Below are 13537 nucleotides of genomic sequence, written 5' to 3'. Positions count from 1 at the left end.
GAACCCAGAACAGCAAAATAAAGGCAACAGGAATGGCCAAGTTTTTAGACGTGGTGTAGTCTTTTATCTCAATACCTAAGTGCTGCTTCACTGTTTGTGAAGAAGTGCGACTGCTGAAGAAGATAGGATGCAAGAATAGGTGGTACACCCCAGAAGCCTCTACAGTGTGTTCTCATTTTGCCTAGCAAGAGAAGCCTTCTTGGAAGCAGCTTTTACCCTGGACTACACCACTTCCAAAGGAACAATACTGACCCAATTAAGAGCAATTTGCATTATGGCAGAGTCCTCTGGGGCAACATTTATTTTGTGCAATGCCACACAAATTAAACTAGGCTGGGATACAGCATTTGAACCATCAGTTGACCAGCACTACTCTTAAAACAAACATACTGAAGGACACCTACCGTCTTCTGTCTCCTGCCATACGATGCCCTCCAGATTGACACTGGTGCCAGGTTCACAGGGGCCCAAGCACTCTGGCTCCGTAGCAAGAGCCACATCACATGTGTTCACCCCTACAGAGCGAGTGCGTACCATTATCTGCTCACATGGTGATGAGATATCACTGTTGACAACAGGAACAAGAAGATGCAATGGTAGCACTGCAGGGGTGGACACTGGAGACTCCATCTGGAAAAAGAGAAAATACAAATGAATACAGATGGATAAGGGCAGCTGGGTCTTCCTTATGTCTGCAACACCCCCAAATTGAGATGGTCTGGCATTTAGGCCCTGTATTTGCCACTTGGATCTTAGCTTTAGGAGCAGATGTCACAAGTTCTTACTCCATATGTTCAGCACTGGAAAACAGAATCAAGGTGCTTTTTGCACCCCCAACTTGTGAATGAAAATTATAGCTTTTTACAAATTAAGTTTTGACTCTTCCAGCCCCCTCCTCCTCGTATGCCTCCTTACACATGCAGCTCTTATTTAAAAGGGAAAGGGAGACCAAGGCCTAGCTCTCACCCAGGTAGTAAGCTTCTTTCTAGGTTATAGATGGGACCTCATATGGATAGAATGCATGTATTCGTGTGTGTGTGTGTGTGCGCGTGTGTGCGCGCGCGCATGCGCACGCGCGCACACACACACACTTAAAACTGGCACAATGGGCAGAGGGATGGACTAGACCTCTTTCTCCTTGATATTTAAGGATTACCCCTCCCCCACTCTGGAGTTATTTTTGTATGAAGGAGCATTAAGTCACACAAGTCCTGCATCTGTAGTCTGATGTGGTACAAGCCAGACATAGGTTTACCGCCTTGGTGAGAACTAGGCACAAGTCAGCCTGGTTATTGGCCAGTGTGTATTCTATAGAAACAGATTCCAATATGGCAGATGCAAGTTATCCCCTGAAGCCTGCCACCAGGCAATCACGTTGCTACCACAAAGAGCAGGAAAATCACCACTAATACGCAGGTTATGTGTCACATATGAAGAAAAGGCAATTTCAGGGCCTTATCCAACCTGCCCATCTCTTTTCAAAGCAGATCTCCCTCTCCCAATTTAAGTAACCACCTTATAAAGGAAATCCCTCAGCCACCCCTGAAAGAGAATCTGCAGCATGAAGATGCTGGCTGCTCAGACAGAATCAGTTTTTGAGTACAAGGTTTCCAATTTGGCTTTTGCTGCCTCAAATAATCAGTTAATTCAAAAATTGTTCCAAATGCCACTCTACATTCAAGTGATGGCCCTGGGTATCTTCTGGTAAGAGCAGACACATTCCAATCAGGGGGATAAAGGCTTCAAGCTGTCATTTTGGGAAATCTGCCTGCTTGCTGGCGATTATAGCCTGCTGCTCTTGGTCTCAGATGAACCAAAAGCAAAAATCTCCAAGCCCCTTTGCCAGAAGATACCCTGCACACTCTCTTTCCCATGGGCATTCATGTGCATAAAATCAGGAGTTATTTATGGAACATTACTGCCAACAGCCACACACATACACATTCAAACTAATTCTGGTTTTTGAACAGTTGTCAGATAATCCTCCTTAGCTGATGCCATCCCTCTCCCCCTCCCCCTCCCCAACTAGCTATGTCTTTTTATAAAGTAATTAAATGCAATGAAAGAGAGCAAGTGGATTCTTGTGTGCCCAGTGCTGCACATCAGAATTACATCTCTACAATGTTCCCAAAACAATCCTTGGGAGGGGAGAGTTGTACAGTATCATCGCAAATATACTGAGCTCCCTTCAACTCTCAGGAGTAATTGTGTCCAAAAACTTAGTAAGAAAATGGCAGGGAAGGGCAAATTCTATGTTAGCTAGTGCCCCTGAAAGAGGACGAGGAGGCAAAAGCCCTTGTGTTTATCCTTCAGTGAACACATTCTCATTAAATGTTCCCCATCACATGAGCAATAACTGAGGGAAACAGCTGCCTCCCCTTTGGCAAGGTTCGGTGCCCAAGAACGTGGGCAATGCTGAGCTCTGGGGATGGATTTTCACTTCCAGTCATGTTAACATAGCAGAACGAAACACCCAGAGTGCCTTTTGCCTGCTTGCCTGCATTTGGCTCCTTCTCCTTCTGTGTATATCCTTGCTCTGGACAGCTGAACAAAGCAAATCCAATCTCATCAACATTTAATACTGGATGCCAGTTTAATCTGCAGTGACTGAGCTGGATGTATCTGCCCAGGCAGGTAGCAAAGCTTATGGCCTAGTTCTCTCAGAGGCAGCAAGTCTGTATCTTGATTGTACCAGTTCCCTCAGCCCTCACGTCAAGACCAAATGCTCTCTTGCAGGGGGGAAAAAATCCTACACATTTCTAGCATGTTAGAACAAGGCTATAAATCTAACCTGTATTTATGGATGTCCCACTTTCTCAGTACACTTCCCACATAGCCAAGACAACCCGTCAAACCATCAGGTAACTATGATTAGTTTTAACTTCCAAACCATGGTTTTCAAATCTACTTCAACCCATAGTTTGGAAGTTTGTGCCAACTATAGTTTGCCTGATTGATGTCAAACTATGGGTAGAGTAAAACCAGCAAATAGAGGAGGGAGAACATGGTTGAACACTCAGCTCATGTTATCAATCTTCTAAACCAGAGCGGCTTATTCTCTGGCCCTTCAGATGTTGCTGAACTAAAGTTCTCCGCTTCCCTGGCTATTGGCCACGCTGGCTAGAACTGATAGGAACTGTAGCTCAAAAACATCTGTATGGCCACAGGTTAGCCATCCCTGCTGTAAGTCATGCTTGGGAGGATGAGGACTTGAGCCTGGCTTATATATCTTGCATTTTAAAATGTCTCCTGGCAAAAGAAGTACAGTCTTCTGTGCATGGTGGGGTATGTCACATTTTGCTGAGCAGGGCCCCAATGACTGCATTTGTGAAATCAGACCAGTTTGCTTAGTTTCAAGCTTAGGAACTGCCTTCTGATAAAGATTGACATGGAGACAGAAAAGAAACAGGCATGCAGAGACTAAGTAAAAAGGTAAAGGGACCCCTGACCATTAGGTCCAGTCGTGACCGACTCTGGGGTTGCGGCGCTCATCTCGCTTTATTGGCCGAGGGAGCCGGCGTAGTCATGTGGCCAGCATGACTAAGCCGCTTCTGGTGAACCAGAGCAGTGCACGGAAACGCCGTTTACCTTCCCACCGGAGCGGTACCTATTTATCTACTTGCACTTTGACGTGCTTTCGAACTGCTATGTTGGCAGGAGCATGGACCGAGCAACAGGAACTCACCCCGTTGCGATGATTCGAACCGCCGACCTTCTGATCGGCAAGTCCTAGGCTCTGTGGTTTGACCCACAGCGCCACCCGCGTCCCTAGAGACTAAGTAGCTACACTGTAATCACAATGCATTTGCAAATATTGCAAAGATTCCCAAGGTGTCTGGGAGCAAGAAAAGGTCTCAGTGGTGGCTGCATACTCCTTTATCCTGACTAAGAGAGAATTTGCTTATTGGGACAATTCCCTAGAGCAGTCTCACAGCAATCTAAAGCACATTTTGCCTTGATTCTGGCAACAGCTCTGACACCACCCTAGAAAGGAATGTCATCTACAGCCCCAACATGGTAGGCTGACACTTCTCAGAATTTCTGCCCGCTGGACTGACACCCTCTGAAGAGCTCCCAGGTGGAGTCCTATCAATTAAAGTTGAGGATCAAGGTCACACTGCCACAGAAGACACTAGAAACCTCTACCTGTTGCTTGTGAGAACAGAGAATGGAACTAACCAGCTGCTCCAGAAAACCCTGCTCTCTAATCCTGAGCAGATGCTCCCTCCCCCCACATATTAAAGCAAAATACTTGGCAAGAAAGCATGGTCACTTCATCTTGGAAGGTGGAAACTGTTTCACCACAAAATACCCGGCAGACAGATCTGGGCACTTCTTGGTGCATTTAGAGTCAGGGTAGTTGCAGGCTTGCAAACCCTTCAGCTGCTTTCTACTTTGAAAGGTAATCAGCATTCAGCAGAAGAACACTAATTGCCACTCCAGCTTTGCTAATTATCATTTGGTCACATTTGTAATCTGCATTATGCCACAGAGCATAATAAGCAGCTTGCTGAGAACCATCTAATAAGTGAGGTGGCTTTATGGGATTTCATATTTCACTCTGCCATGGAACAAATGTAGTATCATTTATCAGCTGTTGGGGTGAAGAAAGGAGACAGAAGGAAGGGAGAGCATGTGTAGCTCAATCCTCCCTGCAGCTTTTGAAGACAGAGAAGGAAGGAAGGAAAATCTTAGAAAGAGCTTTTCAAAGGAGGCCATGAGAGAATATACCCTGATGACCAGAATACATGTCAGAGGAAGTACTGGGAGAAAAGGGAAGAATTGAAGCCTAGCTTCACATCTCTCAATGGCAAGCCTCTGCATCTCTTTTGAGCTGCAAACAAGACCAGTGTATTTGCTCAAAATAAAATACCAGAGACAGGCTGATGGGGAAAGAAGAGAGCTGGGAATCATTAATCTCCCTATAGGTAGTAATTACATTGTGTTCTCCTCCTGTGCAAAAACTCCTGCTAGGCTCAGGAACTAAACAGATTGTCAGAGCCAGACATGCAATGAAAACTACTGGCAAGTGCAAATGTTGGGACTGCAGAGAAAAAGTCTCCAAAAAAATTACATCAGCCACTGCCAGATGAGCAAGCTGTGTTAGTGTGTTATAATGTCAAATGGCACGTACCTGACTACACCAACTTCAAAGTCCCTTTAAAGCTTCATGCACTAGGTCATGAACATATAGTAAGGGATCTAGGACCCTCTCAATGAAAGTGAATCTTTTTGGACTTAACATAGCCACTATCTCTTCTTCCAAATCTTCAGGACCCATCCATCCAAAATTCTGCATTGATGATCCACACATACACACTCCTTTTACACTGCCCAGACTTGCATCATCCTTCTGAATAGGTGCACTCAATGAATAACTCTCAAGTGCTAGGGCAAAATAAATACACCAATGAAGTGCAAGCACCAATAGTGTTGAACTTTTGATAAGACTGCTTGCCCAGTACATCTGCAGAAACACACAGGGTGGTGACTGATATTGGATTCAACCCACAGCCAAAAATAGAATATGACTTCACAAAAGGGCTTCTCTTAAACTAAGATGCCAGGTTAAGTGATGGCTTATGAAATGAAGAGGGAGAGAACCATGTACACCACCTTGACCTACTTGGAGAAAAAGCGGGATATAAACTCAATAAATAAAATTAATAAAAGTCCACACTTACATATTCTATGATGGTAAGGATGCCTTTGATCAAGTAGTCAGCTACCTTGTTTTAATTGTATCCCAGTCAGAGGGTCCCAAAATGCAGTTGTCAATGGTGACCAGAAGTTAAATTTTGGCAATCATAAAAGAAAATATACTGTCCAGGAAAGCAGTATATTAATTTTTTTAAAAAGAACCATTGCCAACAAAGGTGGGAATGGAGTGTCACTTCAAAAAATCTGTCATGCTCTGGTTTCGTCTGTTTTTTTGTTAGGACACAGAATCAGTGTCATGGCCTAAAAAGAATCATTACCCCTTCATATATGCAAATCCCACCTGCTGCTCTTCCTCTGTAAAACCCATTGATTGGGCAATGGACACAAAACCACATCTGCCTCTGTGGAGCTAGAAGCAGAAAAGCCTACCCTGCAAGAGTCTAGGTTGATTACTAAGACATGCCAAAGTTTGTAGACCGCTGATTATGATGCCACCTGACAGTCAAGGCAGAAATGACAGCTCTCAGTTCCAAGACCTGCAGGTGTATACAGGGTATTTAAAAACCAAACACCCCCAGACCCCATGCTTTGTCCTCCCAAAATATCTCTCCCAACTACACTCTCTCCTCACCACCAATTAGATCATAAAGGACTGCAGGAGATACTCCATGTCTCTGGAGTTCCAAAAATGCAAAGGGAGTGAGGAGATTAATAATTATGTTTCCAAACTATCACTCATGTAACAACTGTATTTCCATGAGGTGCACTATAACATTATTTCATTATAACTGCTTAGAATTACTTTTGTTATTTCTCAACCGTTACATCAAATTGAAGTGAGGAACCCTACAGCACTGATATAATTTGCCTACTGTAACGACACAGATGAAAACACAAAAAATTAAAGCATGCTCCAAACATTCATCCAAAAACCTATATATTATTTTGACATAACAGGAAAGAAATGAGGTCAATCTTTTACACTCTTTAGGAGAGGTTCTCATCTATTAACACAAAGCAGCCAGCAGAAAGACAACTTGGAAAGGAGATATTTATATAGTGGAAATGTCCACTCTTAGACCACAATTGGCCTGGAGAAGCAGGTGTGTTTAAAAAGAATGCTACACCTCATGTATTTACATAAATTTAGTATATCAGCAATGTAACATACATTGAAATTTATTTCTCCCTAGTTCTCCTTATTTATACACACACACGCACACACACACACACTGGTACCTCGGGTAAAGTACTTAATTCGTTCCGGAGGTCCGTTCTTAACCTGAAACTGTTCTTAACCTGAAGCACCACTTTAGCTAATGGGGCCTCTTGCTGCCACCGTGCCGCCGGACCACAATTTCTTTTCTCATCCTGAAGCAAAGTTCTTAACCCAAGGTACTATTTCTGGGTTAGCGGAGTCTGTAACCTGAAGCGTCTGTAATCTGAAGCATATGTAACCCGAGGTACCACTGTATTATATATCAAACCAAGCAGTGCTTAATTTTTAAACACTCCCATCCTTCTACTTTCTGTAAGGACTTTACAGATCCTATATATTTAAAAACTCTGATCCCTAGGGTAGGCAGGAAAGATACTGAGCAACCCTAAAGCATCTTACTAGCAAGCAAAGGCAACCAGTCCTTCAGGATAAGAGACTGTGCCATACAGACTTCATCTCTCAACACTAGCTAGTAAGTAATGGGATGACTTTCAAAGGCTGATAACTTCATGCTTGCCAGCAATTCACAGCAAGGCAGAAACATACTACCTGCAACAAAACTGAGGAGAAAAATGCATGACTAAGGTACCAGAAATTTGTGAGTGCCCACTGGGTCTTCATGGACCCCTGTACAGTATCCTTCCCTGACAAATGTATGTATTTTCTTCCCATTAAACTAGAGTTGAATGCATCTCATTTTAAAAAAAAAAACACACCCAAGAAACACCAACTATTACTTAAATCAGAAGTTTTCAACCTTTTGGGGTCCACGGCTCCCTTGACCAACTGCATTCTTTCCGTGGCACCCCTGTCGGGCGCAGGAGCCCAGTCATGTCACCCCTTGCCTGCAGAGCTGGCAGCCTTTCACCCTTTTTCAAACATTCTCCCTTGTGGAGTGTTCCCTCAGCCTTCTCTCCTCTCCTTGGGAGTCCTCTGGGCAGCCACAGTTGCCACCCTGGTTGCTGAGCTGTCCCCTCTGCCCCAAAGAGAGGTGTCTCCTCATACTGCTCCCCATTTGCCTGGGGAGCTTGCAGCCAGGGCTGCTGCAACAAACAGCTGCACAAGCCTTTGGGAGGCAGAGACGCAAGAGGGCATCAGGGGAGGGAAGGAAGGAAAATGGGATAGAGGCCAGTGTAGCCTGTAGCACCCCTGACCATCATTCAAGGCACCCCCATTCAAGGCACCCCAGGTTGAAAACCACTGACTTAAATGGAATCTATCTGATCCCAATATAAAAGATCAATAGAATGCTTACAACTGTAAGAGGCATAAGATTTCTTCTCCTCTAATGCCAAAGAGGTGTTCTATATTAGGTCACTGTGTTGTGAAACAGCTTCTTGGTGTACATACATAAGGAACAAAAAAGTTATGGACTACATGGTATTTTCCATGGGGGGGGAATCAACATGTAAAAGCAGCACACATAAAACAACATTTGAGAAAGCAGAGGAATGTCACCTTGAAGTAAGCTATAGCAATGCCTCATAAATCCTCAATGCTTTTTAGCTATAGCCTTTCTGAAGCTGGCTAAGTACCAGATCCTTAGCAATCAAGAATGCTCACCAGCCCCAAACAAAAGCAAAAGCCATCTGGATATATATTTCTATGTAAATTTATTTCATTCTTGATTATTCAGCAGTGGTTCGGCTACTGCCGAAACCATGCAATCAAACTCCCAGTCACACATCCTTACCAGCCTGCTGACAACAAGCTCTCTTTCAGTTCCACCACAGATACTGAAGTTACTAAACATGCACTGCTGGTATCAATAGTACCCTGACACACAAAGGCATCACACTCCAGCCCACCTGCCTAGATCTTTATTGCCTATGGATGCAACATTGTAAGTAGCCAAACAGGAAAAGGTTCCCCCTAGAGCAGGGGTACTCCAACAGCACTATTCTCTTAGTGACAATGCAGCACTCAAGTCACATGTGGTTGGAACCACACTAAACAACTGTAGTTTATCTTAACTTCACACATTTCAATCACCGAAGCTCAAGAATAGAATAAACTTGTTCCATAATGCTTATGTGTAGCATCATAAACGTGGTTGTAATTAGTATATATTTTGTATCCTGCTTTCAAAGAAATAGGAATCTAGAGGTAGGTAAGATCAAAAGTCTGTGGGGGACCTATGGCTCTCCAAATATTGCTGGACTATGAGCTACAGCTCCCATCTTCCCCGACTACTGACCACATTGCCTTGGGCTGATGAGAGTAATAGTTCAACAGCATCTGAAGGACCACAGGTCCCCCATCCATGACCTAGTGAAACAATTATTTCTGCCTATATCTCCCCTTAGTGAAACAATACTAGTGAAGCAGCCACTCTACATTTTTGTCATTATCATACTTGCTCTAAAGCTGATTCTGCTTGTCACTTACAGAACAGTTGATGTTTGGGACACAACTCAGCAAGAGATATATGGCCTGACTGAGAAAAGCAAAAAGTGCAAATTACATTGAAATGGGCAGAAGAGAATGAATACCCCAAAGAAGGTGGGCAGGTGGTCAATACAAAAAACCAAGGTCTTTCTCATTTCAGTTGCCTCCCCAAGCCTGCAAATAAATACCAGTCACTAATAAGCAATGCACTTTACTGAAGATGAACCAAACAGGTAGCAAAAGAGGTCCCCACAGCAGGAACTCACCTCCAAATTCTGTCGTCTAGATGGCAGAGCTTGTGTTAGCATCCAGAAGTGACATGAGGTATTGTACAAACCAGCAGCAGGCAAGGTAGGCACCAATAATAATAATAATAATAAATTTTATTTATATCCCCCCCTCCCCAGCTGAAGCTGGGCTCAGGGCGGCTAACAACAATCAAAATACATTCATTATAAAATTAATTAAATCAAATTAAAATCAAATTAATGGCAACCATCAAGCAAAATTCTGTGCAGAATGCCGATTGCCAGAGGAGGGGGTCAGGCTGCGCCCTGACCAAAGGCCTGGTGGAACAGCTCTGTCTTGCAGGCCCTGCGGAAGGATGTCAGGTCCTGCAGGGCCCTAGTCTCTTGTGACAGAGCGTTCCACCAGATTGGAGCCGCGGCCGAGAAGGCCCTGGCTCTAGTTGAGGCCAGCCTAACCTCTCTATGGCCTGGGATCTTCAAGATGTTTTTATTTGCAGACCGTAAATTTCTCTGTGGGACATACCAGGAGAGGCGGTCCCGTAGGTATGAGGGTCCTAGGCCATATAGGGCTTTAAAGGTTAAAACCAGCACCTTAAACCTGATCCTGTACTCCACCGGGAGCCAGTGCAGCTGGTATAGCACCGGATGGATATGATCTCGCAGCGAAGACCCCATAAGGAGTCTCGCCGCAGCATTCTGCACCCGCTGGAGTTTCTGGGTCAGTCTCAAGGGCAGCCCCACGTAGAGCGAGTTACAATAATCCAGTCTGGAGGTGACCGTCGCGTGGATCACAGTGGCTAGGTCAGGGCGAGAGAGATAAGGAGCCAACTGCTTAGCTTGGCGGAGATGAAAAAATGCCGCCTTTGTTATAGCTGTAATCTGCGCCTCCATAGAGAGGGAGGTATCGAAGATTACACCCAAACTCTTAACGGACGATGCTGGCACTAATTGCACCCCCGCAAGAGATGGGAGTTGCCCCCTCAATCCCATATCGCTCCGTCCCAGCCAGAGGACCTCTGTCTTCGAAGGGTTTAATTTCAACCGGCTCCCACGTAACCATCCAGCCACAGCTTCCAGACATCTGGTCAGTGTATCTGGGGCCGAGTCAGGATGGCCGTCCATCAACAGATAGAGTTGGGTGTCATCGGCATACTGATGGCAACCCAGCCCAAAACTCCGGACAAGCTGGGCGAGGGGGCGCATAAAGATGTTAAAAAGCATCGGGGAGAGAATCACACCCTGAGGCACTCCACACACCAAGGAGTGGCGGGATGACAATTCCCCCCCAAGCGCCACCCTCTGTCCCCGACCAGAGAGAAACGAGCGCAGCCATTGAAGGACTGTGCCCTGGATCCCCACGTCGGCAAGGCAGTGGTCCAGGAGTTCGTGATCGACCATGTCGAAGGCTGCTGACAGGTCTAGAAGAATCAGCAGCCCCGACCCACCTCGATCCAGCTGCCTGCGGAGATCATCTGTTAGGGCGACCAGAGCCGTCTCGGTCCCATGACCAGCGCGGAAGCTGGACTGGAATGGATCGAGAGCCGATGTTTCATCCAGAAACCTACCAAAATCCAACCAAATTCCTTATTCTTACCTTGTGTGCAGTGTTCAAAATTAGCCAGGCACCAGGTGCATTTTGCACCTGGCTTTTGTTCATTTGAGGCCAAGTGAAGGTGCCTGAGCACCAGGATGGGGCCTGACATCTCCACCATCTGGAGGTGCATGCCTGAGGATCATTGGATCTGGACTGTTTTCACACACTTATGCTCAATCCTGTAGAATTCTATCAGTTATATTTTATTTGCACAATCAGAATGAATTTCTGGAACCAAAATGCTTTTTCTGTGCAGCCTTGGCAGGAACAGTCACCATTAAGAAAAAGAGGTTGGAATAGGCCAATAAATATGTGGATTGTCCCTGGATCAAGTGGCTTTTCTTCTTTAAGTCCTCAAAGCTCTTAACCTAGCTCAGGTTTGTCAACACAATCCATTATTTGAAAAATAAGACTTTAGAGTGCCTTACCAAAAAATGTCAACTAGACATTCCATTTTGGAGACTGTAAACTTGGTCTAAGAAGCCATTTGGTGCCTAGCTTATATAGCTGAGTTTCTAACACTGCTTGTGTGCCTCAAAACCCAAGCAAGGATGTAAGGCAGCCTTGTCCTCTTACTATTGACTGAACTCCCAGATTCCCCACTCCTTCCTTGAGTGTTCTTCTGAGCAGACCAAAATAAATACTCTTACAATCAAGAGTTGCAGAAGTGGACTCAGTCAGTTCACTAGCAATATGAAATTACTTCGAGCCTGTGAGATGGGGCAGGCTGCACAATTCTAGTAAGCATACTGGCTTCAGCAGTCACAATAACTCCTTACAAGAAAGGCCAGATTTGTCAGGATTGACCCTTGTATGGGCCAGTAAACACCATGGAACAGGAGACAAATCCAAAAACCTCTAAGCTGGCTGCATCTCAAAAAGTTACTCAAACTTTGAGCTGTACTGAATCAAATATATTTCACATGCAAACAGCACAAAGCACCTACAGTGCCCCTCATGAAAGACTAGAGCCACCTTTTGGGCTGAAATGTATCCATCACAGCAGAGCAGAAGCCAGAATTTTCTGGCTTCCACTTCAGAGCTAATGATAAATGATGCTCTTTGCTGGTGCCAAGTACCAGAGCTAAAACACTTTTCATGCTGTAGCAAATAAATTTGTTTCAATTCCCAGAATGTTAGTCTTTCTCTTACTATCTAGGAATCTGATTCCTTTGAAATTAGAAGGAAAGGAAAGGACAGTGAAGGAGAGAAATGATCATCTCAGAGAATGTGGCCACAACCCCACTTTAATTTTAGACAAAGGTATTGCTGAGTGAAGCAGTCCCTTGCAACCTAGAATTCCTCTGACTGCTTAGAGCTCTAATATATCTCCCATTTCTGGGGTCAAAAGCTCTGCCGCTGAAAATCAGGAATCCTATTTGCAGACAAATCTGGAAAACTATGCTTTCCATCTTGCCAACTGCTCCTTTTCCACTACTGGTGACAACTCCTCACACCCACTGCATGGCACTTCTGCATAGAACTCCAGGTCGGCCATTTATTCTACATGGACATGGATCAAGCATCCCTTCACCAAGAAATTTTCATAGGTGGGCTAACATGGCTTTAATGACTTAAGTTCTAACTTGGAGTAAAGGAGGAGGTTCCATCATGGAAGAGATACATATAATTTAATAACACAAAATGGCTGTCTAAAATTGCCCTGGGAAAGCAGGCATGTCGCCTCTCAGTTCTCTGTGCCCTTGATGAATCAGAGACTCTTTTAGCAAAGTCAACTAAATATATGCAGTCCTAGCATTATTCTTGTTGCCTAGAGAAAGGCAAAGCCAAAGGTTGGATACCTGCAGAATGATTGGGGCTGGTTGGATGACAAGGACAAGACGTGCACAGTATGTTGGTCTCCAAAAGTTTAGCATGGAAATGGTTATATTAAAAAAAAAAATTGCTCTAGCTTGCAACTCAAACATGACATAACCGCTAATTTTGAATATACAGTATTTCCTTTTGTTGCCCTGGAATTACCACATTTTCTCCACTTCTGACTGGCTGATCCATCTTCAGGAGCTATTAAGCTATGGAAGAACATGATCTGGAGGAACCAGCTGCAAAATTTCTGGATGACAGGTCATTTCAGGCCAAGTCCTTGGGCCAGGATCCAGTTAGCCTACAAGACCTGAAAGTTATCACTTTGCAAGCTTTCAGCAAGGCAGGGACAACTTCAGCCATCTGTGAGTGTGTCCAGGGTGTGGTGTCTAGATTCCTTTTAAGCTGTGCTAACAGCCAAGGAATTTCTTGGCTACTGGACCTAACTAACCCTTATATAGTTTCTGGTAGCTACGTATTCATGCATCAATTTACCCTTGTGATAGATGTATGAGTTATACATATATAAAATGTTTGTTTTAACTCCTCCTTCATGAGAAGATGAAAAGAAACATTTAAAATATACACAACTCACACACACTC

The 13537-nt window shown here is 44.5% G+C and overlaps 1 protein-coding gene across 5 annotated transcripts in view; it reads right to left on the bottom strand.

Moving 5' to 3' along the window:
- ZNF609 (zinc finger protein 609) overlaps positions 1 to 13537 on the bottom strand; it is a 112653-nt gene that overhangs the window by 17869 nt on the left and 81247 nt on the right. For all 5 annotated transcript variants that reach the window (XM_028706016.2, XM_028706014.2, XM_028706017.2 and 2 more), the window contains one exon: positions 405 to 630. In XM_028706016.2, coding sequence (XP_028561849.2) covers positions 405 to 630 — 226 coding nt within the window. The remainder of the gene's footprint in view (positions 1 to 404; positions 631 to 13537) is intronic.

This window comes from Podarcis muralis, chromosome 14 (genome assembly GCF_964188315.1).
Source record: "Podarcis muralis chromosome 14, rPodMur119.hap1.1, whole genome shotgun sequence".
In the NCBI taxonomy this organism is placed as follows: Eukaryota; Metazoa; Chordata; class Lepidosauria; order Squamata; family Lacertidae; genus Podarcis; species Podarcis muralis.
This window is presented reverse-complemented; position numbering and strand designations above follow the sequence as displayed.